The following is a 26283-nucleotide window of genomic DNA, read 5'->3' as shown; positions in this document are numbered from 1 at the left end:
CGCGGAGGAGCGCGATAGAGGGAGCCCAGCCGCGAGTGACGGGCCCGGGGGGAGGGGGAGCCCCGCGGAGCCGCCGCGCCAGCGCAGCCCCCGAGGGAAGGCCGAGCCGCAGCCGCAGCCGCCGGGGCCGGGGCCCGGGCCGGGGCCGGAGCCGGAGCCAGAGCCGCCTGAGCCGGGGCCGGGGCCGGAGCCGGGGCCGCGGGGGTCCGGCCGCCTCCCCCTCCCCCTTTCCCAGCCCGCGGGGTTCGCCGCCTCATCCCGGGAGCCGCCGGCCTCTCCAGCCCGGCCGCCTTCGATGTGACCTGGGCGCCCCAGAGCGCGACCTGAAGCCGCCACCGTCGGAGCAGCACCAGGAGGAGGAGGAGGCGGAGGAGCAGGGGAGGAGGAGGAGAACCATGTCGAACCTGAGCAAAGGGACAGGCAGCCGGAAGGACACCAAGATGCGGATCCGGGCCTTTCCGGTGAGTCTCTCCTCCGCGCCCGGGGCCGAGGGGCCGGGGGCCCGGCCGAGAGACGCACTCGAGGCCCCGGGCTGAACTCCCCCCAACAGGCCGCAGGGCCGGCCGCTCCCCCCTCCCCCACCGCCGCCTCTCGGCCCGCGGGGCTGGAACCTTCCCGGCAACGGGGGAAGCTCGGGGGGCGCCCCGCGGGGGCGGGCAGCTAGGAGGGGGCGCCCCAGGCGGTCCTACTGCTGCCCTCTCCGGAGGAGCCCGTTTCTCTGGGCCCGGGCCAAGCCGGGCGGCGGCGGCCCCGCTGGCGCCCGTGTGTGTGGCTGGGCGCCCCCCGTCTGCAGGCCCGGGGGGCCTGGCTACCTCTCCCCGCCGCCCCCCACCCCTCGGACGGGTGCTCCCGGGGCTTTTTCATTGTAAGCCTCGGCGCGTGTGTGCGTGCGTGCGTGTGTGCCAGTGGGAGTGGGAACTTTGAAGGGGAGAATTCTTCGCTTCTCAGAAAGTCCTAAAGAGGCTGCCCGGCGCCCGGAACGACCAAGGGAACGGTCTCGGCTCCCACGGAAGGAGCTCTGGGGCCGGCCAATCTGGCCAGGCTCTGTGACAGGTGTCCCGCTTAGGGCCTGCTGAGCCCTGTCGGGCAGGCACCTTGAAGGTATTCGCAGCATCTCTTCTTCCGAAGCATTTGGCAAACTCTGGCCATTTTCAACTTGGTTCTGCCTCCCCTCCCCTCATGGGGTCCTAGGAGGGCGGCTGGGGTGGGGGGGGCGACTTCCTTTACCCTGTCCAGGCCGCCGTGGAAGACCGGGCACTGCCGAGAAAACTTGACACACTCCTGGGGGGGTGGGGGAAGGGGGGTTAGTGTAGGCTCGAGGTCACACTTGATTGAAGCAGTGACGAACAAAATGTAATAACAGACTGTACATACTTGCTTATGTGAGGGTGATATTAACAGGTATTTGGCCAGGCAGAAATTTTTCCGAACACAAAACTATAATAATGAGTGTTTTTATAAACAAAACTCCAGAAGAGTAGGAGTTAAGAATTTTCGTATATGCAAAATAACTGAAGGAAAGGGAGAATGTTTTCAAAATATTTTGAGCTTCCGAAGGAAATAAGCTTACGTGATATTAATAAGTTATTGATACCTTTTTAATAATGTTTATAGACAAAGCTAACATAATTTTGTTGGAAAAATGAGGAGAACTTGTGAACCCATGTTGAATTTTTCAAATGCAATATATGTAATTTCAAAATTGGGAGGTGGGAAGGGAAAATGAGTTCACCGTTTGGAAAGTTTATGGGATTAGGTTGCATTTATAATACTTTATAAAGTGTAATTCTGTCATGTGAGCTAGAGAGGGCGAGTATTATCCCCTTTTTACAGATGAGAAAACTGAGGGTCACAGAGACTGTGATTCCCAATGAAAGTGAGCATTTCATTGAGGATAAAGGGAGTTTTGCTGACTGACAGTTGTTTGAACATGATAGTCTTCGTTAGAATGTGATCTATTCATAGGATCATGGTTATACAGATGGATTATGCAGATATAAGGGAGCTTAGAGATCTTTTAGTCCAATATTATATTACAAATGAGGAAACTAAGGCCGGAAGAAAAAAGTTATTTGCCTAAGTTCACACAGGTCCAAGTGATGAAGCAGAGATTTAAATTCAGATCTTTGAACTCTTAAATCTCTATTCTCCTTTCAACTACTTAATAAGACGTTCCTGAAATCCAGTAGCATCTTTTCCTTAACATTTCTGTTTATGAGATCTTAAGTTCAGTTAGGAGCTGCATTTAAATGCATATCAAAACTATATCAGTCTTTCTTTTGAAATAGGACTTCCAGATTGTCTTAGGTAATCATTTGCTTTTTAATTTTAATATAAAAATTATTACAAAATGCAAGATTTTTTTGTAGGAAGTGGTTCAGGTTCCCAGCATTCACCCAGTCACTTTGAGTTTCATATTCAACTTTTAAAATATTTACTTGTATTATTCAAAGTTGTTATTAAGATATGGCAGCATTCATATTGATAATTCTATATTAGGGCAAAACTTCAGGTTGATCTTCCTACTTCCCTTTTGCCTTTGTGTACCTTTGACAACACTAAATCTTTAAATTACTCCTTGGTTTTAGTTTACCCCTCTTTTTCCCCCAATAAATTTCAGCTATTGTATTAGCTGAAGAGGTAATTGGCAAGAACATAGGTAATTAGCAAGATTTTTACCTTGTTGCTTGAAACAAAAGTTAGAGTAGCATCATGGTTACATACTTAGTAAAGACACTCCTTTTTATTGTCTGTTCTTTACTAGATCATGGAAATACAAAGAAAAAAACGAAACTTTTTTTTACTTTCAAGGAGTTTACCATCTAGCTAGAGGAGACATTTACATTATAAGCATACCAAATAGGATGTTTTAATGGACTATGGAGAGGTGTTAAATTTAATTTGGGGTTTGATAAAAGCTTCAAGTAGAAATTGGCACATAAGCTGAGCTTTGAAGGAGGCTAAGGAAGTCTTGAGAAGGAGGGTTGAAGAGGGAGCATGCCCCAGACATGAATGCCAGCCAGTGCAAAGGCTTAGAGACAGAAAATGGGGTGCCTTGTGTGATGGAACAGTAAAAAAGGGTGGTTTGGCTGAACTGTAGTCTACTTTAAGGAGAGTAATGTAAAATAAGGCTGTAAAAGGGCAGATGGAACTAAGTTGTGGAAGGAGAGGAGTTTATATTTTATCCTTCTGGTTATAGGGAGCCACCAGAATTTATTCAAGTATATCACAATTGTTCTTCAGAAATATTGAATAATTACTTGTAATTCAAAAGAATGTTAAAATACCTAATTTTTTCCTTATCAATATCTAGTTCTTAAGTTCCATGTCAATGTGGTACCTATGGCAACACATTAATTAAAGATAAATACCTCCATTGTAATGAAATTCATTGATAGTTTACTCTTCTTCTGGTATAAAAAGTTCAAAAGACCTTGGGTTTTTTTCCTGGTTAGCAGCTTTTACTACCTGAACAGCTAAAGAGTCACTGCTCAGAAGTAGTAATTGAACAGAATTTCCTATAGAGAAAATGTGTATGGTCTTATTAAATCTGTCACTTTAAGTTTGACTGCATTCATTGTAAATTAGTAGAAATTGAAGCTTTCAGACCTCAGTCTTTCACTCCAGACTACTAACTGCCCTACTCCTGGAGAATTCAAATGTAAAAAGGTTGAGAAAAGTTCCCACCCCCACAGTTTTTAGTTTTTTCTTTGCGACATGTCTGATATTTAGCTACTTAATTACCAATTCAGAGACTATTTTATGCTAGATTTTTCAAGACTACTTTGAACTAATTTTCACAATGTCAGAAAAAGTAAAACCAGGTTCTTTTCTACTTATGAGCATATATAAATGTGCTCTATGCCAAGTCCTGATGTTTCATTATGTCATGGTGGTGACCTAGGGTTTTTGAAGCTTGTGCCAATAGAAAGTACAAACCATGACATATCCTGTCAAGCCGGAAAAACTTTAGATTGGGCCTAGAGACTCTTTTCTGAGGATCAATTTAGCTAAGTTTAGAAGCTCATCTCCAGGTTAGGCTTAGGATGATTAATTTTTTTGGCTATAGTAGCTCTCGAAGGCTGTATCTACAAAATTATAGAGGAGTTGTAATTTTTGTTGGAGGAGGGAATACACAGATCACAGATTCTTGAAATATTAAATATGAATTTTTCAGCATTCAGAACATGGCTCCAAAAATTACTGTTGCCTCAGCTTGATACTACTTAAATTTTTAAATAGCTATTAAATTGCCAAAAATTGCTTTTTCCTTAAGATGAAAAAATAACAAAGCTGTTTCCAAATCTATAGATTATTTACAGAAATTAAGGTCTTTGAAAATTCTAGTTTGTGAACTCTTAACTTGAGTAAGGTGTTTGCTAACTTCATATCTTCTTGTTCAAAGTATTTTGTAAACCTATTTTTCTTTTTGTTCTTATTGAAAATCCCAGGAGGCCTTTTTGTATATAGTTGTTCTTTCTGTATAGGCATGTAACTATATTAGTTTGAAGAACCAGAACACTGCTAAAAGTGTTTATAGTACTTCCTTTTCCAATTGCTGTTTCCCTCCACTGAACCCTTTAGAGATCCTTATTAAGCTTTTCCCAAAATATGTAGGATCTGTCTTTCAGACAGTTTGTCTGGGAACTACTCATTGTTTAGTGTCTACCAACCTTTCCTTAGGGGATAGATCCCTGGGATGATATTACCCAGGCTGTTTACATGATGCTTTGATGAATAAGTGTAACATTGGAGGACAGATTAAAAAATATTTTCTTGTCTTCAAGTTGTCTAGGTTTGGGGCCAGCAAGAGGGTGATAATATTTTAGGGTCCTCTCGTGTTTGTAGTTTTGTATGAGGGAAGTACATATTCATCTAAAGCTGTACAGGCCTAGAAATGGCAAAAGAAATAAACTTCAAGTGGGAGATACAGCTAGGTGGCTCTGTGAATCAGAGAGCCAGACCTGGAGATGAGGTCCTGGGTTTGAATTTGGCCTTAGGCATTATCAAGCTATGTGGCCCTGTACAAGTCACTTAACCTCCATTGCCTAGCCCTTAGCACTCTTCTGCCTTACATAGTATTGATTTAAGGGTTTTGGGTGTGTTTTTTTAAGTGATAAGTTGGAGAAATAGGCTTCACCTCTGTATTCACCAACTTTCAGCTTCAATGGCTCCCCTCAGATGGAGAGAAACAGTTCAGCTGTCCTTGAAGCAAAATTTCTTCTTTAAAGTAACAACTGTAGCAGTTAGCAGTATGAACTGTGTGAGAGAATTAGGTACTCCTAAAGCAAGTTGATAATATATAATGTTTATAAATGGGAATCAACTAGGTAAACTTTTTAAAACTAACTACATAGCTTTTAAAAATATTATGTAGTTATTTTTTAAGATCTAATTAATATGAAAGTATATAGTTTTTTTAATCAACTCTAAATCTTTTAAACTTTGGAATTTTATTTAGACTTACTCTGGATAAAATTTTAAAGCTAGATATCTATATTGGGTATAATTCTTACCACTCTGGCTTTAATTGTTGACAAAGAAAGGAGATATAGAATAGCTATTCATAAAAATGTACAGCAATTTTCTTTGGTTGCCATCAAGAAGTACTTGACTAATAGATCATTAGTATCAGTAGTTCAACTCAGTAGATCTATAGTAGTTTATGAAAATTGGGTACTTCAGTAATATATTGTACCATAGATTCCATGCTCTGAAATAAGATATATAAACGCTTCATTAGTTCAGAAGCTGTAATTTTTCCTACATTAAAATTATTGAAAGTAACATTTTTCTCTTTCAAAAAAATCTGTTTGAACTCTTTGCTACTAAGATAATATTCAAGCCCATTCTATAATTTTTTTTTTAAACCCTTACCTTCCATCTTGGAGTCGATACTGTGTATTGGCTCCAAGGAAGAATGGCCAAGGGCAGGCAATGAGGGTCAAGTGACTTGCCCAGGGTCACACAGCTGGGAAGTTCTGAGACCAGATTTGAACCTAGGACCTCCAGTCTCTAGGCCTGACTCTCAATCTACTGAGCTACCCAGTTGCCACCCCCCCCCCCATTCTATAATTTTGAAAAAATAAAATTTTGTTGAATTTTTCAATTCAAATTGTATAAATTATTGTTTGAATTTTGTATAATTATATAAATTATGAGTTAGAAGATTCCTGAGAGAACAACTCATACCACCTGTTCTGAACATCACTCACCTCTACAAAGTATATAAAGATCATCCACCTTTTAATTTTAAGTCCTCTAAATACAACTTTTGAAATTGTATAAATGCATGTAAAAAGTCACATAAAATTTGAGTGTAAGATAAACTAGTAATCATAATTCACATTTCTACAGCCTGAAAGTTTACAAAGACTTTATTCACAGCAACTTCATGAAGTGAAAGTAGTGTATTATTTCCATTTTACAGGTGAGGAAACTTCAGTGAAGCTCAGAAATATTAAGTAACTTGCTAATAGTCATATGGCTAGTTTCAGAAATGAGATTGAGACCCAGATCTGCTCACTCCTAAATCTTAATTCTCTTTCTTCTAAACCACACTGTCAATATTGTTAAAGAGACATTTCTTGTACAAAAAGACAGTTGTAACAGTAAGTTAAAAATATTACCCAATGAAAACTTTATATACTTAAACATAATATTTTTAGAACTTTCTTTGAAATTGTTCTCAGTGCTTGTTTACAAAAGCCCACATCAAGAAATCAGTCTCAATGAAGATTTGACACCTTTTTTTAACATATTTAAAAGAATACTCTAGATGTTGAAAGTTGTTTCCAGAGAGAAGTTCCAAAAATGGTGTAGCTGCTATCATTTGAAATAAGTTAATACTGTGTGTGTAAACTACTTTGGAAATCGTACTTATTTGGATCTTAAAATTCAAGAATATTTGTTTAAAAAATCAGAGATACTAATTTCTAGTCATATCTTATAAATATTATACTGTTTACTAATTGTTTCACCTACTTCTCTAGGTTATGACTACTTTGTGGACAGGAACCATTCTCTCTCAACTCTAGAACCTTTAAGATTAAGGTGTCACCTGGTATTGCAACTCATAGTAATCATTTGCCCAATCTTTTAAAAACCACACTAATTCTGGTTATGGAGGTAGTGAATCAGTAAATGTTAGGAAACATTTGAACTCTTAACTTCCATGTAAAATAAAATAGATATAATTTTGTGATCAGTAAAGATTCAAAGTCGTTTGTTATTTGTCATAAAGGGGTAGTTAACCTGGACTTGTGGGGAAAGAATTTTAACTTTAAATTATTTTCTTCCTGAGAAGTTTATCTTAGCCATAATTTTGGAGCAGAAAAGGAGCCTTGGAAAGTATATACCATTATAAAAACTTAAAAAAATTTTTTTTAAATTGTGAACTTGAGAACAAATACACTCATTTCTATATTTTAAAAAAGACCCTCACAAATTGTATGTAAAGATTTGAACTTCATAAGTGCAATTTGCCAGCTTTTAAGCATATTTTTAATAAGCTATCACTTGAAACAAATTAATTCAAAACAAATCAACACATAAGTTTGCCCAGAAATGACTTTATCATTCTGTACCTCTAGTCCATCAACTTTCTGCTAAGAAAGAGAGGGTCATACTTTATCATCAGACTTCTAAGTCATATCTGCAGTCTTTTTGAGTTGTCTTATTATTGTGGTCATTTTATTGTTCTGGTTTTGCTCATTTCCCTCTGCATCAGTTTATGTAAGACTTCTAGATTTCTATGAACTCAAAATCATCATTTCTTGTCATGCAACAATATTCCATTATATTCAGATGCCACAATTTGATCAGATATTCCCCAATTGATAAGTAACCACAAAGAATTTCCAATTCTTTGCTACAACAATGCTATTATAACTACTTTGTACATATTTGGTGAAAGGGCGGAGGTAAGCTTCTTTGGTATTACACCAAATTACTTTCTATAATGTTTAGTCTAATACATTACTTTGTCACCAGTCCTGGTATGTCAGGCTTCCTACAACAATTAACCTTGTCATCTTTGCCAGTCTGATGAGTGTGAAGTAGAACTTCAGAATTATTTACATCTTTCTTTTTAATGATTTGGAACAGTTTTTTAGAAGGTTGTTGGTAGATTCCATTCCTTTTGAAGATTACCTTCATATCTTTGGAGTATTTGTGGGGAGGATATTCTCTTGGGAAATTGCTTTTATACCTGCATATCATTTTTATATACATATCTTTAATATCAGATTATTATAAAAAATGATCTACAAAGATTTTTTTATCAGTAACCATTTCTTCCCTGACTAATTACACTTTTTTTGTATGAAAGCTTTTAAATTTTATATAAATCAAAATTGTCTATTATATCTCTCTTTTCCTTATTGAGTTAAAAATCATTTCCTTAGCCATTATGTTAAAAGGTACTTGTCATTTTCAAGATAAACATTTATATAGCACTTATTTAAATTTTTCCAATTAACAAGCATTTATTTGTCTTTCTCCCATCCCAAAAGAAAAAAGAAAAACCTTTGTTACAAATATGTGTAGTCAAGCAAAACAAATTACCAAATTGGTCATGTCCAGAAATGTCTCATTCTGCATTTTTAGTCAGGCCCTTCTCTTGTCAGGAGCTTTAGGTAGCATTCTTCATCATCTGTCCCCTGGAATCAGGGTTTTTCAGAGTCCTCCTCTCCCCCAATTCTGTTGTTTAAATTATTCTGATCTCTTCACTGCATTAATTTCTATGTTTCCAGGTTTCTTTTCAACAATTTTTAAAGCACAGTATTATCCCGTTACATTAATTTCCCAAAATTTGTTTAGCTGTCCCCCAATTGAGGAGGAATACTTTTGTTTCTATAAATATTTTGGTGTATATGGTACTTTGTTCAAACCTGCATTTTCCTTGGACTATAAGAACTTAATACAGTCTATGGTTCAAAGGGTATAGGTACTTTTAGTCACTTTATTTGCATAATTCCAAATTGCTTTCCAAAATGATTGTACTATTTCAGAGTTCCATCAACAATGTATTAGTGTGCTAACCTTTTCCCCTTTTGTTTCTAGTTCTTTGCCACCACAAAAAAAAAAGGTGGGGCGGGGGAAGCTGTTATAAATACTATACATATGGGTCTTTTTCCTCTTACTTTGATCTCTCTTTTTTTTTAAACTCTTACCTTCTATCTTTAATATTGTGTATTTTTAGAAGAGCAGTAAGGGTTAGGCAGTGAGTTAAGTGACTTGACCAGGGACACATAGCTAGGAAGTGTCTTGAGGTTAGATTTGAACCCAGGACCTTCTGTTTCTAGGCCCAACTCCCAATCTACTGAGCCACCTAGGAGAACCCCCTTACTTTGATCTCCTTATGGTATAGGCTAACTAATGGTCAAAGGAATATAAACAGTTTAACTTTTTAAACACAGTTCAAGTTGCTTTCCAAAATTGCTGAACTAACATAGCTCTACTAACAATGCATTATTAATATGCCTGTTTTCCATAGCCACTCCAACTTATATAATTTTCCTTTTTTGTCAGTTTTGCTAATCTGATGTGTTAGGTAGAACCTCAGAATTATTTTAATTATTATTTGAAGCATTTCTTCATTTGGTGAGGAATTGGATATTGGCTTCCCATAAAGAAATACAGATTTATAATCTTTAACTGTTATTGATTGGAGATCATATCTTATTCTTATAAATTTGAATAAACTTTCATCTATCTTGGAAATGAGACCATTAAGAGGGGAATGTGCTATACATCTCCTCTATGCCCCTAATTAACTGTTTTCCCTTCTAATCTTAACTTCATTTTGTTGTGTTTATAGGACTTAAAATTTACAAAATCCTTTCCACAGCAACCCAGTGATGCATTTGTTATCTCTATTTTAACATATATAAAAAACTAAGACTCAGTAAATGTGATGTGACTTGTGGATGGTCCAACAACTTGTGTCAGGGCCAAGTTTCCAAGCTTGGTCTTTAATGTCTCCCAGTCTAGGACTCTTTCCGCTTTATAGAAATTGTGAAACTTGTCAAAATTTTACATTTTTGAAAAAGGAAAAATTCAAGAAACCTACTTAAAATAAGTACTCTAAACTAGGATTCCTTAGAATGGTGCTTCAGTATACAAATTAAAGCATTTTTATCTATTCAGTTGGGTATATACTAGAACAGGCAACACGATCAATTTCCAGTTACTATGCTTGAAAGCATAAAAATTGCATTTTAAAAAATAGCTTATAGGGGGCAGCTGGGTAGCTCAGTGGATTGAGAGGCAGGCCTAGAGACAGGAGGTCCTGGGTTCAAATGTGGCCTCAGACACTTCCCAGCTGTGTGACCCTGGGCAAGTCACTTGACCCCCATTGCCTACCCTTACCACTCTTCTGCCTTGAAGCCAAGTTGGCTCCAAGGCAGAAGGTCAGGGTTTAAAAAAAATAGCTAATAGAATAAAACTACAGAGTGAAATAATCCTAATTGCTAGAAGTTTACATTCTGATGAATACACTTTAATTGTAGCTGATATTTTATTTTAAATCTGTTTCTACGCCTACTATTGGTAAGTAAGTCTGAGTTAATTTTATAGTTTTTCTTTCTAAAGACTAGATCTGTGATTTTATTGATTTAGAAACTTGTAAGAAGACTTCCTCAACCAATGAAAACTTGCAATGTAGAGCATTTTCTAGGGTCGTTGAAAGAGTGGATGACTTGTCTAGAGTCACACTGTCAGTATAAATCTGAAGTGGGGTTTGAGTCCAGGTTTCTTCAAAGACCAGTTTCTCCACTATGCCCTGCCTCTCTTCCACAGATAATAAGGGATTAAAATTTTTTTCTCCTTTTCTCAAATTTATTGTAAAGAGAAAATAAATATTCTACATAATGAATAATTATGTCAGTAAGCATTTATCCAATGATTTCTGTGTTCTAGTAGCTATGCAAGTTATTGGGAATAAAATTACAGAGTGAAATAATCCTAATTGCTAGAAGTTTACATTCTGATGAGTAAGACAACAAATATTGTATATATAAAATAAATACAATATAATAGAGGGAGAAGGCAACAGCATTTGAGTAGTTTGGGGAATTGTAGAGTGTAAGTAGAGATGTAATGTATAAGAAGATTGGAAATGTGTTGGTGCCAGGTTATAAAGGACTTTAAAAACTAAGGAGGAGGTGGAGCAGCTGAGTGGATCAGTGGATTGAGAGCCAGGCCTAGCAATGGAAAGACCTAGGTTCAAATCTGGCTCCAGACACTTCCTAGTTGTGTGACCCTGGGCAAGTCACTTACCCCTCATTGCCTAGTTCTAAGGCAGAAGGTAAGGGTTAAAAAACAAACAAAAAAACAAAAACTGAGGAGGTTATATCTATCCTGGAAATTATAAGGAGCTCCTAGAGTATTGAGTAGAGGAATTGAAAAGTTAGATCTATACTTAATGGAAAATCATTTCGGTAGCAGGGTGGAAAATGGATTTGAGGCCTTTCCAATCTTAGAGGTAATGTGGGGTTTTGAACTATTAAGGAGACTGAGTAGAGAGAATGGGTTGAGAAGCAATATATAGGTTACAAGGGTGGGGTTTTTTCCTGAGTTATATATGTATTATTACAAGGGCTATATTTTTAATCAAATTTCTTTCCAGTTATGTCTCAGAAATACATACTCTTGTACATTAAGAATGTTGAAAACATAAAGGACTGAAAAAGTTATTTCTAGCATTTTATACATTTTATATTCTCATTGGCAATATATATTAGAGTTGTATGACAAGATGCCCTATAGATATGCTAATCTGGTAGACCTTTCTCAGCTGGCAAAGTATTTTCTTGCTTATGTGCTGTATTCTGAAAATATATCCAAAAGTTTGTGTTGCAGTGTAAATAAATGCTAACAAATGAATGATGCTCCCTCATTCATTGAAATACATACATGTCAATAGATTAAGTGCTTTGAGATCAAGAAGTTTCATTAATGGTCTTTGTATCCTTATACCTGCCATAAGTGCTTAATAAATGCTTATTGAATTGAATTATTATTCAATAACATTTGGATAAATATTTGAGCAGAGAGGACCAAATAATTGCTCCTTCCTAAAGTTCTTTCAGAGAATTAAATGTTTTAAAATTCAGTTATTTAATACTAGTTCATACCCACCCCACCCTTCGTTTGTGAGTGAGGTAGTGGGGTGTTGGTTTGCTATTTGTCTCTTTTGTTGGTTGTTAATGTTAGATTTCATCTGTTAAAAGACATTTTAATATCAGAATCAAAGTTTCACAGAAAAAAAGAGTAATTATCCTTGGCTAACATTAATTCTGCTTTCACATTTGCATGGAATAAGTTACACTTGATCACAAAGTTAGCTTTTCTCTAAAGCATCATCTCTATCACTTCTGAATTCTTTTGAGTTTAGCATCTCTATTTTGTGTCTTCTCATCCCAAAACCCAGATGAGTGTTGGAAATGCAATTTTTTTATAATTGGACCCTTTCACCAGTGTCTAGAGAATAGCAATTTGAGAAAATGTAAATAAATTTTCAGTTGCATGCATACAAATAAGACTAGCTAGCTACTATTTCAGAATGTTGGTCCAATAAATTTGCTTACCTCAATGGAATCTTTGTAGTGTTAGAAGTAGAAAAGTGATTAAAATAGACCCTGAAATGATAATCGAATGCAATTATTTTGATGTAACTGTTGGACTGAAAGAGCAGATAATAAGCATTGTATTTATTCATGACATCAGAAAACATGTACATTTCAGAAATAAGAGTTGTAGACTATATACTCCTTTTGCTTTTCTGTCATGAGCCTGTAAGATGTTTGTCTTGATAAAAATTAGTTAAGTAAAAATTAGTTAAAAAAACATCAATTTTCTAATTAATGAAACTTGTTTTTAATTGCTTTTTTAAAATTTTAAAATTTTTTCCTTTTTTATGGAAGTCTTTCTAAGGCATATGAACTTCTCTGACTTAAACAGTATTGGCAATTTCTGGCACATACACAAAGCCCCCTGAAGAAAGGACAAAAGTGGAGTCCCACTAAACCCACATTCTTTTCCTACCCTCACCTTGCATAAAAGACCCTCCCTTCAATTCTTACTATCTTGTTATTCTTAGTGGGAGGCTAAATGTCAGGCACTGTTTTAGGACCTGGGGCAAATATATTTGCAGGAGGGATGGGATGTTGTCTTGCATTGCCAGTTTCAACTCAAATTGTGTCCAAAAACCTTTTTAGTACTATACTTCTGCTTCATTTTGAGTTAAGTACATTTATGGATTGATATGGGAACATTTATAGCATTGTTTTTATCAGAGAATGTTTCAAAGTACAAAACAATCCTTAATATCTACAAATTCAACCCACTCATAAATTAACTACTGCCTGTGTGATAAACTTAATGAACATTTTTTAAATGATTCAGGTAGAAAAATCAGTAACAGTTTTATTGTGCTCTCATATCTTCAGGAACTACTGACACAGAGGACGTGACCTTATGATGAATTTCCCTGTTTCTTTATTGATATATTTTCCTCTACATCAGATTTCTCTTTTAGTAGCAAACCTTTTTCATTTTTTCTTCTCCTTTTTACTCCTCCACCTGTAGTTCAACATAAGTGAAAGATTGCCAAGAAAAATAAGATAACCAGAATGGGTAAATCCACAGATTTGACTTGAGTGAGGCTCTCTTATCTGTCCTTTAGAGTGAAATACATGAATTACATGACAATATAGTTTTTTCTAAACTTTGAGGATGTGTGTTAGGTAGTATTCCAGATGGGTATGATGTTATTTGCTAGAGTAAAAGGGGGGAAAGGGCAAAGATTTAGTGATATGTTAATTAGATATCCCAGAAACCTCTCTACAAACTGTACTTCATTCTTTTAACATATTTGAACGCTTTCTTTATGTATGTGATACCCCTCTCCTGTTGAGCTTATTGTCTAGTGAGAAACTTAGAAAATTGCCCCTGGAAATTATTTGTAATTTTGTCACTAATTAAAATATTGTCATTCTTTGGAGTTCTTTACCCAAACAACTAATTTGAGATTTAATACTTGACTTTTAAGTATCATTCACTTTTTTTTTTTTTTTGCTCTAGCATTTTTTCTGACTTTGTTTTGAATTGCTTGGAATCTCAAATTTTCACCCTTTTCCCCCACCCACCACCTTCTAAATTTCTTCTTGTAACAAATTATTCACTAGGGACTAAAGGCTCCTTTCTTGTCCTCTGTCTGTTGTGGACAAGAAGAATAAAATTATTTTAATTTACATTTCAGTGTAGTTCACTCAATCTTAGAGCAGTAACATCAGAATGTGTAAGTACTATATATAAGAAAAAAAATCAGAGATTCCTGAAGTGAAATCTATAATACATTATACTGTGTGAGCAGTTTCTCATAATAATTGATTTTGACTTTGGGGCACAAAGTACCTCTCTAAGGGAGAGGTCCTTTAGGGAAAGTGAAATGAGTGACCTGCCTTAGATTCAAAGGATGTGTTTAGTGATTTTAATTATATGCATTTAAATGTTAACTTTCTAATAATTAATTACCATAGTTTGTTTTTGCACAATTAATTTACTTTGATTTTTTTGAATGATACTATATGATTCTAATTTATATCATATAACTATTTCCCAGAATGACACTAAGTTCCATGTGGCAGCATAGTCTGTTAGAATAAAATACTAGTCTTAATAGAAGGTCTGAGTTTGTGTCTTGTAAAGTTCTGCCATTTACTAGGGAGGAAAAGAACAAATATTTTTTAAGCACCGCTATGTGCCAGACATTGTGCTAAGCACTTTACAAATAGTACTAGCTGTGGGAGCATTGGCAGACCATTTAACATTTTCTGTTCCCTCGTTTTTTTTAAAGGAGCTAGAAATGCTTGCTGTTAAAGTTGCTTTGAGGAAAGCACGTCACAAACTAAAGAACTATATATAAAATGATCTAATTGAATAATTTTTGTTCAAATTACACTATAATCAGAAAACCCAAATCTCTTGTGCAAAATTATCATTCTAATGCAATCTAATGCTCTCACTGTTTGACATTATTTAGCCTTAGACCCCATCAGATTGTGAACTTTTTTCTGAGTTAAATTATAAGCATTTCTGTAATTCATGAGAGTAGGAGTTGACTGATTTAATTCCTTAACTTTCATCAGTGTTTCATTATTGTACTCTAAAAAACTAGTGATTAAGACCACTATAAAACATATTGATTATTCCATTTGATACCAGTTATGTTGTGTTAACCTGGCAAAAGTAGCTATCCAAAAGAATTTTAACCTAAGGCTTGAGTTTACTATAGGTTCAAATTTTATTTCATAGAAACACTTTTAAGTCAGAAAAAAAAAGAATACCTAAAAATCATGCTTGTCATGAAATTTATTTTGTAAATTTCTTAACCTCTGAGGTGGAAAGAAGAAATGTGGTGCTGATTACCACAAATAAATTCCCCTAATTTTTTGTTTGTTTGTTTGTTTTTTGTTTTTTAAACCCTTGTACTTCGGTGTATTGTCTCATAGGTGGAAGATTGGTAAGGGTGGGCAATGGGGGTCAAGTGACTTGCCCAGGGTCACACAGCTGGGAAGTGGCTGAGGCCAGGTTTGAACCTAGGACCTCCTGTCTCTAGGCCTGACTCTCACTCCACTGAGCTACCCAGCTGCCCCACTCCCCTAATTTTTTAAACTGATTAATCACTCTAATTTATACTTGAGGTTATTTGCTGAGGAAAAATATTGAAAGAATATGATATTTTAGAAAATTGCATTATTACTGTGATACTAGAATAGTCTTAAGTCATAGGTGTACCACACAGCCAGCACACTCAGCAATACACCCCGAAGCAACTTGAACCCAGGTTAAGATTTGATTGGGAAATATTTAACAAAAAAAAATCAAAATAAAGTTAAACACAGATAATAATGTGTTCTAAAAGTAGGTGTCACTATGCAGGAACAGAAGGATACTAATATATGGCTTAGTGGCCCTTTCAAAATTTTTTTTTTTGACACCACTGTGTCAAAAATGTGACTTAATTTGATATCATAAATTTGAATATTTAGGTGAGCCGTTGCCCGGATTTTAATTTGAATAGTTTATATTTTGAATGGTTATCTGCTAAGAATCTATGTAAGTATTGCAAAAGTCCAATAAGTTGAGCAAGTCAGCGTTCTCTTAATTTTGTCTTAGTTTTTAACATCACACCTTCATGAAATCCATTCTATACAAATAAGAATATACATAAAAGAAAAGAAGAAAAATTTTCAAGTTCATATTAGTATAGTATAGCATGCCTTTTAAACACGTGAGAAAATATTAACATGGAGTCTTACATGGCATAAAATGCGGCATCTTTCAGGTGAAAAAATCATTATACTAATAACTCTTGTCTCCTAGTTTATGGGTAAATTAAGTATCAGCCTTTTCCTATTAGTTTCTTAACTCTGCAAGAGGCTGGCATACATTGGTTTTTGTAGTGAAAACAGCCCAGTAGTCTTTATTGCTATAGTTGTACAATATTCTGCTTGTTTCTTCCATTTTGCAACAATATAGGAAAATTTTTTTGAGCAACTGTATGCAGCATTCTGGGAAGTTACTTTTGATAAGAACCAAATTTAGATAAGAGACAGCTCTACCCTTAATGAGCCTTTTGAAGTACAGTAAATGGAGGAAGCACAACTAAAACACAGTATATTATATAAATGTATTAGAAAATTAAAAAATAAAACCATGCCTGGTGTGAGGGAGATTAACAAAAACTTCCTTGAGGAGATACCATAGGAATGAAGTTTGAAAGAATGGACAGGAATTCAGCTGGTGAAGGAAGGGGAAAACTTTCCAGTCTTAGAGAATGGCCCGAGAAAAGGCCCTTCAGGGATGGGTGTCAGCGCTAGGGGCCAGAGATTTAAAGATTGAAATAATCAGTAACAAGTGGTGAGTTGAGAAACCTGCTGGTAGAAGTCTTTATAAAAATTTTTAGATTTGTTGCTATGAGTCAATATGGGGAGTTTAGAAGCTTTGTTGAAAAAAAAAATTGGTTATTAGTACATTGGTGGCATACTGATTCTATGGGGAAAAAAAATCCACTGGTTGCAATGGCTTGCAAAAATTAGATGCAGCATTCAAAAATGTTATTTGAAATTATATATGTGAGATTTTGTTTGCTTTATAACATTTCAGTTCAATTCTGCACTTACCTAAAAAACCAACTATGTTAGAAAAGGTTAGAATAAGATTAATTCCTCTACCCTCATGAACTTGGCTAGGAAAATATAAGGCAAATAAGTATAAGACAAAAAACACAAGTTCAAAAAAGAAGTGTAAGTAAAGTGAGCTCTGGGGGATGGGAGAGATCCAAATAGGAAGATAATTGAAAGTGTCATGGAAGAATTATTAGCATTTGAACTTTAAAGAATTGGTGGACAGAGATCCAACAAGTGAAGAAAGGGATAACATTTCAAGCATAGTGAACAGAATGAGAAAGGCATTAAAACTGGGAAAATGCAAATCACATATTGGGAATGATGAAAGGTCCACTGTAACCAAAGCATAGATTTTATTTTTTATTTAAAATCTTAGAATTGATACTAAGTTTTGGTTCCAAGGCAGAAGAGTGATATGGGCTAGAAGAGGTTAAATGACTTGCCCAGGATCATACAGCTAAGAAGATGTCCGAAGTCAGATTTGTAAAGCATAGATTTTAGAAGACTCTTACTTGACTTTCAGGGAGATGGTTTTGAACTTTAGTAATAAGTGGGACCTTATAGGGTGGATGGTGGCAGTGAGAATAGAGAGCAAGGGACAGATGCAAAAGATTGTGAAAGTAGAATAAAAAGATTTAGTTATTCAATAGAGGTAACAAGGAAGAGTCAAATTTAACCCTCAGGTTTTGAACATAGGAAATTGGGTGATGCCACTAACAGAAATAGTAAAAAAGCAGACTTGGAGAAGAGAAGTAGATAGTGGTGGGACATAGAGGGAGAACAATTCTATATGCCATTGCTGATGTGTGATGTGAAAGTTGGAAAGGGAGGTCAGGATTGAAGTCAAAATGTGGTTGTTAAAGCCATGGGAGTAAATATGGTTCTTAAAGGAGAGAAAAGAAAGAAGGCTACAAACAGTACCTTGGAACAACAAACATATGGGGTAAGAAAAAGGAACCAGGAAAGGAAATGGGGAAAGAACACTTAGGAAGGTAGGGAATGTTGTCTCTGAAGCTAAGGAAAGTATTCAGTAGAAGGGTGGTCAGCAGGTGAAATGTTACAGATAGGTCAAAGAGGATGAAAATGTTAAAAAAAATCTATAGGCTTTATCAGATAGGATGTTTAGTCAACTAGCAAGCATCTACTATGTTGGAGACACTGTTTTAGACACTTGGGATTCAAAAACATATGAAGGAAACAAAAATATATTTAAGTACTCACTATATATGCAAGGCACTCTGCCTTCTTTAAATCTCCAAGAATCTGGGCCAGAATGGTTTTTGTAGTGAAAACAGAACCATAGTCTTTTTGTATTACTGTAGTTGTACAGTATTTTGCTTGTTTCCTACATTACAAGAAATGTTTGAGTACCTATGTTGAGAGTTCTAGGGATATGAAGAAAAGCAAAAGATAGTCCTTGACCTTAAGGAGCTTACAATCTAATAAGAGATAGTATTCTAAAAATAGTGCAAAAGATAGGTACAAGATGATTTGGGGATGATCTCAGAAGAAAAGAGCTAAGACTGAGGACTGGAAAAAAGTTTCTTATGGAAGATGGAAGGAACTTCAGCTGAAACTTGAAAGTTAGGAAAGTCAGTAAGAGGAGAGGAAGAGAATTTCCAGAAGGTTGCGCAACCATTGAAAATTCATGGATGGAGTAACTTAATGTGAGGAACAGCAGTGAGTCTACTAAGGTCACTAGTTTGCAGACTATGTGCAGAGAGAATGAAGTGGAAGAAGCTTGGAAAAGTAGGAAGGGGACAGGTTATATAATGGGCTTCAACAGTCAAAAACAAGATTCAGAACTAGTTAGATGTCTGTGATCTGACAGTGGTTCAGTGTCAGTGGATCAAGAGACCTCCAGGAGAGGGTCAGTTTCACGTTTAATATTTTACAGTTATCTGGGTAAAGGGATAGATGACACATTCATTTCATTTGAAAATAAAAAAGGTGAAATGGATAGCTAACACAGTGAATAACATGTTCCAAAAGGATTGTTGTCTGGTCAGAAGATTGGGTTGAATTAAATTCAGTGGGTATAAATAAAATTCTCTGGTGTAGATGAGGAGAGGGGTGGTGAATTCCAGGTTTCTGGGATACTTCGCAGAACTATGGAAATGGGAGAGAAAATGCTTGTTTTTGTGCAAGGAAAGCAAAAAGGCTAGTTGAACTGGACCAAAAAATGTAAAGTGGAACAACATATAAAATTCTGTAAAGGTAGGTTTGACCCAGATTGTGAAAGACTTCTATGAGAAACAAAAATGCTTGTACTTGATCCTAGAATTAATAGAGTAACCTTTGAGAAAGCAGTTTATTAACATGTTGAGAACAGAAACTGAGGATTTAGACCATAAATTTACTTTTGGGGGAAACAGTATGAAGCACAACAGTAAATAATTGTGCAAAACTGCAACAGTGGTCTGAAAGTAGAATTTCCAAGTTCAAGATCTTAAAATGGCATCTATAGTTCCATGAGATAAAACTTGGCATGTATTAAAATAAGTTGGAGAAATGATGATTGCTAGTTGAGTAATTGAATAGTTGACTGATCTAAGGGATATCAGTGAAGATTGAAGTTATGAAGAATGATGGCAGAGTATGATGGATTCAAGAGGAAAATGATGAAATAGGTCGTAGTTATTTATTTATTTTTTTTTTAAATTTTAAACCCTTAACTTCTGTGTATTGACTTATAGGTGGAAGATTGGTAAGGGTAGGCAATGGGGGTCAAGTGACTTGCCCAGGGTCACACAGCTGGGAAGTGTCTGAGGCCGTAGGTCGTAGTTATTAAGGAAATTAGGGGAATGACTTGGAGATCTTTAGATAATGCTGACTAGGTAGTATAAATTTATTTCATGAACTAAAGGAAAAAAAGATTACTGATGTATAGTGGGACAAGAAGGGTTTGGAAGTTGAAATTGAGAATAAAGATTATTATTGCCTGTGACTACAGGGCAATAGAATGGGTGTGAGCAAATGTGGTTTTCCCAGAGGAAAACTAGTAACACTGGAATGGATTAGAACAACAACGAAATAAATTGAAATAGGCTTGGGGGGAATAGAACTAATGGAATGAGAGTTCTGGAAGAGTTAGAGGCTATTCCCCAAAAGATAAAATAGTCCAAGAATATAAACAAGCAATATTAAAAAGTACAAACTGTATTCCTAGACCATGTGAAAGAATGTTCTAAATCACTAATAGCAGACTACAAATGAAAACTGAGGTTTAATCTCATGGTTACCATATTGACAGAAGTAACAAAAAAAATGATAAATGTTAGAGGTGCAGCTGAGGACAGTTACACTAAGACACTATTGATATTGGTCCAACCATTCTTGAAAACAATTTGAGGTTATGTTTTAATAGTAATTATCACTACGAAGAGTAATACATCAAGGAAATCACAGGGGGAAAGTCTCACATGAAATATTTATAATAGTTCTAATAGTAAAATTCGAAGGGAAATGGAAGCCCACTGTTTGGAGAAATGACTTGGATACATTGCGAATCTAAGGGACTATTATCAAACTGATAATGATGAAAGTGAAGAACGCAAGGAAACGTGAGACTTGCAGAATGAAGTAAGCAGAAACAGTTTACATGATGACCTCAGTAATGTAAAGAACTTCCAAAGATAGTTCTTTTAAATTTAGTGACTATTCTTCAGGGGATGAAACAGAAACCCCCCCCCCTTTTTTTTTTTTTTTTTGGTCAGAGGTGGAAGGCTGCAAAATACATTGGCTGACAACACTTATTTGTTAATTTCATTTTTATTTCATTTCTTAACTTTATCACTAGGGAGGTTACTGTTCATACTTCTAAGGGTTATGTCTATGGGAGTTAAGTAATGTGATATACTGACAATAGGGAGAGAGTACCTGGAGCAGTGAAAAGAACACTGGACTTTCAGGAAGAGCTGGGTTTGAATCTCATTTTTTGATACATAATAGCTTTGTGATCATGGATGTGCCACTTAATTTCTTAGCCTCAATTTCCATCTCCAAAATTGCTCTACCTAGTTCATATGGTTGTTGTGTGGAAAGCACTCTAAAACTTGAAGCACTGTATAACCGCACATTTTTATTGTTAATTAGAAACTCATTGCTTAAAAAATTCTAAATAGAATGTGGAATGCTGGTTTTTCAGAGTTCGATCACATTAGATCTTACCCTCAGAAGTATTTTGAAATTAGATGAAGGGACCACTAAGATCAGATAACTGTAAAATATTTAATGATTCACTTATGTACAGATATATCATTTGTTATTGCACTGTGCTGAGTTAGATTTTTGAACAGTAAAAATACATGTTTTTAATTTTTTCTGAAAGTGCATGTTGAACTGTCTAATTTAAAAGTATTCATTATAATTTCTAAAATTAGCAGAATCAAGAATTATCGATGAAAAGGAAACTGAAAGGATATATATATAACACAACTCATACTTGAACAAGAATACCCTTTATTTCATACCCAACAATTTTATTATCTAGCCTTTGCTTGACAACTTCTCATGCAGGGGATCTTAGTACTTCCTAAAGCAGGCATCCCAATTTGGATATCTCTCATTTGTTAAGGAAATCTTCCTAAAATCAGTTCTATATTTGCCTCTTTGAAATGTCTATCCTTCACTCCCTATCTTGTCTTCTGTGCCCTTCTTTCCCCCCTCCCCCCAAAAATATAATTTGCTTTCTATAAGTGATAGCCCTTCATATGTTTGAAAGCAATTGCCATGTCCCTTCAAGATTAAACATCTTTGGGGGCAGCTGGGTAGCTAAGTGGATTGAGAGTCAGGCCTAGAGACAGGAGGTCCTAGGTTCAAATCCGGCCTCAGCCACTTCCCAGCTGTGTGACCCTGGGCAAGTCACTTGACCCCCATTGCCCACCCTTACCACTCTTCCACCTATGAGACAATACACCGAAGTTAAGGGTTTAAAAAAAAAAAAGATTAAACATCTTTGTCATGAAATAAGAACCCATCACCATGCTATTTGCTTTCTCGAATCCCCTTTCTAACTTAATATTATTTCTGAAGTGAGAATGTTAGACCAGAACACAATACTGGACCAGGGCAGATTGCAAAACCTCATTCTTGTAGTCTTTGACTAGAATGAATTAATTAGCTCTCTTGGCTGCTGTATCACCTCTTTTTCTTCTTGCAATTCACTACAATTCCCAGATCTTGTGAAATAGTTTTTTTGAGCCCAAATATCAGACTTTCCTTATTAAGTTTACCTTTATTCATTTGTGTCCTCTTCAATTCTTCTTTTTTCTTGTCTGTGGAAATTTTTGTTTTTTAAAACTCATCATCTGGAGTGTTAAGTATCCTTTTCAGCTCTATGCCATCCAGAAAAGCATGTCATCTGTGCCTCTATCATAGTAATTTAAACAGCACAGAGCCAACTATCAATCCTTGTGACATTTCATCTCCTTTTATATTAACAATGAATCATTGACGATTACCTTTAGGTTTTTCTATTCTACTTGTTCTGACTCCTTACACCTTTCTTATTTACATCATTCTACCTTTTCCACAAGGCTATCTTGAGACATTATCAGATGCCTTGATATAATCTAGGTAAAATGACAGCAGTATAATTACTCTGATATACCAGATCCAGGAATTCTGTCAGAATTGTAAATGTCCACCATAATCTCTCTTTTTGACAAAAGGAAGATCTTGGGACCTAGATTGATCAGTAAATTGAAAATAGATTACATTAACCTAGTTACCAGTGTTCTCCTGGTTCTGCTAATCTTTTGTGTATTGCTTTATGTCTTCTCATAATTCTCTGAATTCTCATTTATTTTTTTCATAGTAATATTTCATTTACTAAACATAGCATAATTTGTTCATTCATTGTTACCATGAAAAATGCTGTCACAAATATTTTGGTTTTGTGATCTCTCATACATCATTGACTTTTTTTCAGCAAGCATATGCATGGCCAAATTCTTCTAATACAAAGCATATATAGTTCATCTAGGCTAGGGGACTTGAACTTAAGGGCATATAGATGCTTCTACCATATCATTATAGTATATCAATTCTCTCTGTTGTATTTTTTTTATTCTAACTTGGTAAAGAAAACAAACAAAATGGGATTTGAGTAAGACCCCTTTTTCTCTGTTGTCAGAGCAACAATTCACACCTCTCATTCTTTTTTCTTCTAATATAGCCATTCATTCCTTCTTTCCACAAGCTTTTTGTTGTCTATAGCTTTTTTCACTCACATCAGTTCATTCTGATATTCCAGTAAGCTGCCTGAAGTCAGGAATTTTTTCATAGCCCCCTCCTGTGCCTTTCTAGTCTCCTGACTTCTCCTCACATTCCAACAGCAGGAGCAGGGAACCTTTCCCAATCCCTCTTAATTCTAGAACCTTCCTTCTGTCATTACTCCAGTCTTTTCTGGATATGACTTGTTTGTATGTAATTGTTTGCAAGCTGTCTCCAAATCCTTGAGAGCAAGGATTGTCTTTTATCTTTCTCTGTATCCTCAGTGCTTGGCACACAGTAGGTGTTTACTATTAGTTTGTTGACTAGGACAGTGGTGGCAAACTTATGGCATGGGTGCCAAAGATGGCATGCAGAGTGCTCTCTGTGGGCACGTGGCCGCTCTCCCCCACCTCCTGAGTTTGTTACTAGAAAGGCAGAGGAAGTTGGATGGAGATGTTCCCCTTCCTCTCTCTATACTCACTGAGGACATTCCTCACTTCATCCTCCCAGCAACTCAATGGGAACACTTTCTCCTTCCCCTGTGTGTGTGCAGGAGAGGGGAATGGCATGTGGGGATGGGGGCTCAGCTCTGCACTTAGTCTGGGGGTAGGGCCAGGGCCCAGCACTCCTTCTCTAAAAGGTTTCTCGCCATCATTCGACTAGGATCTAGTCAGACATATAGATAGTATAAATTGGAGATGGAAGAGATCAATTAGGAAGCTGTTGCAGTTATTTAGGTAAGAAACTTAGAAAGTCTGTAGTAAGGTGGTAGTTGTGTGAGATTAAGGGTTGGAGGATGGAAATGTTATGAAGATAAAAATGATAAGATTCAGTATCTGATTATACACATGAATTTAGAAAGCAAGGAGAAAGATGCTGATATTAAAAACCTGGGGAACTGGAAGAATAATGATGCCTTACACAGCAATAAGGAAATTTGGAATACAAAGGGGGTGTGTTTGCCAAAAAAAGATGAATTCTGTATTAGAACTGATAAGGTTGCACAGAGCGAATAAAGAATAGAAGCGGGCCAAAGACAGAAGAAATAAACCCAGGTTGGGGTATGATGTGGATGATTAATCAGCAAAGAAGTCTGAGGCCTTGTCAGCTGGATAAGAGAAGAGCAAGATTAGTGTCAGAAAATCAGAGCAGGAAAATCAAGTTTGTTGATAGTGTTAAATGAACAGAGAGGCCAAGTAGGATGAGAATTGGGAAAAGGCTATCAGAATTGGCAGAAGATAGACTATCATGAATACAGTCAAGAAAATTGTTATATGCTTTTTAGGGGGTAGAAAATTTCAGCAGATCTCACCCCCATCTTTATTAGATGTCTGTGCCATCTGATTTTACCAAACTCATCTATTACCTTATAACAAAATAAGAGAGAGAAGATGGAAGGAGGGGAGCTCTTTAGGAAACTAATATATCAACTGTCTGATTGAGCATATGAAATGTTCTGCTTTACATCCACAGCTCAAAAAAAGAGTGGGAAGTGTGTCATATCATCTCTTCTCAAATTCAGAATACCTTTTAGAACCATTTTCTGAGTTTCATTCTGTTCTCTTTTCCTTTCTTTTACTTGCTTTCTGCTCTTGTGTTGAGGCCAGGTCATGAAAAACTTCCAGGAGCTTTTCATACTGGAAAAAAACACTTGCAATCAAGTTGGGAGTTATTTGGAGGTACTTGAAACATGGGGAGAGGCAAAGATTCATCCCCCAAAGAAATAGTTAATAGTTGATGTTTACTGCAAATTAGACCTCATTCTTCCATAAAAAGCTTTGATGGAATTTGGGTATTTTTTCAAATGGACTGTAAAGATCATTTGGGGTTCTACAGTTATTTGCTATATATCCCTAGTTAATTGTTTCTGAATAGCTCAGGCTTTGTTATCTTGATGTCACGTTTCTTGAGACTCATTTTTATAGTCCTTGTGCTATTAAATACCATGACCTTGTTTTTAAAGTATTTAAATTTTTTCTTTGATTTTCTTTGATTTTTATTATGTGTGTTATACTCAAGCTCTTGGAAATGTCCCTCATATTGACTTTGACTTCATGGTAGAAAATTATACTATGACTTGATAGGATTCTTAAGATTTATATCCTCTTCAAGAGATTTTGCCAAACAAGGGATAGAAATGATCAGAAAAGGCAAAAAGGACAGTTCAGCTATTTAAGATTAAAATTTTGCACAAACAAAAATCAGCATGCTTAGAATAAGAAGTGAAACTAACTGGAGGAAATTCTGGCATCATATTTCTTTTATAAAAAGACCGGTATCCCAGATTTGTACAGAAATTATGCAGATGTATAGGAACAAGAGTCATTTCCCAATAGCTCGATGGGCAGAGGATTTGACAGAAAAATAAGCTAGTAACCATGTGGAAAAGTGCTTCACATAACGAATTATAGAAATACAAAATAAATACCTGACATGTACTTCACATGCATCTGATTGGCAAAGATAGCAAAAAGAAAGTGGCAGCTATTGAAGTCTTGAGAGGATGGGCACACTCATTGATAATACTGAATGATTCAGCTGTTCGAGAAAGTCACTAACCTATGCAGAATGTCTTTGACTCATGGGAGTAACTTCCTAGGCTTTTTTGCCCCTCAAAAGATGAAAGGCAAAGGAGAAGAACTCTTATGTATAATGATGAATGCAAGTTTGAACTTGGGAATTTTTTTATGAATTGATATATAATGAAGTGAGCAGAACCAAGAGAGCAATTTATACAAAGATTATAAGTATTATAATGGGGGGGGTTAATTTTTTTGTAATTTTTATTTAGAATATTTTTCATGGTTATATGATTCATTATTCTCCCCTCCCCCAAAGCTGACAAGCAGTTCCACTGGGTTATACTTGTATC

The 26283-nt window shown here is 36.2% G+C and overlaps 1 protein-coding gene across 2 annotated transcripts in view; it reads left to right on the top strand.

Annotated features, from left to right (window-relative positions):
* Window positions 1–367: 367 nt before the first annotated feature.
* The window catches only part of CUL3 (cullin 3), a 97605-nt gene continuing 71689 nt past the window's right edge, over window positions 368–26283 (top strand). For both annotated transcript variants that reach the window (XM_044670790.1, XM_044670789.1), the window contains exon 1: window positions 368–461. In XM_044670790.1, coding sequence (XP_044526725.1) covers window positions 396–461 — 66 coding nt within the window. In that variant the 5' untranslated portion in view covers window positions 368–395. The remainder of the gene's footprint in view (window positions 462–26283) is intronic.

Source organism: Gracilinanus agilis, chromosome 3 (assembly GCF_016433145.1).
Source record: "Gracilinanus agilis isolate LMUSP501 chromosome 3, AgileGrace, whole genome shotgun sequence".
NCBI classification, from domain to species: Eukaryota; Metazoa; Chordata; class Mammalia; order Didelphimorphia; family Didelphidae; genus Gracilinanus; species Gracilinanus agilis.
The sequence above is the reverse complement of the archived record's forward strand: the minus strand, read 5'-3'. Positions and strand labels throughout refer to the sequence as shown.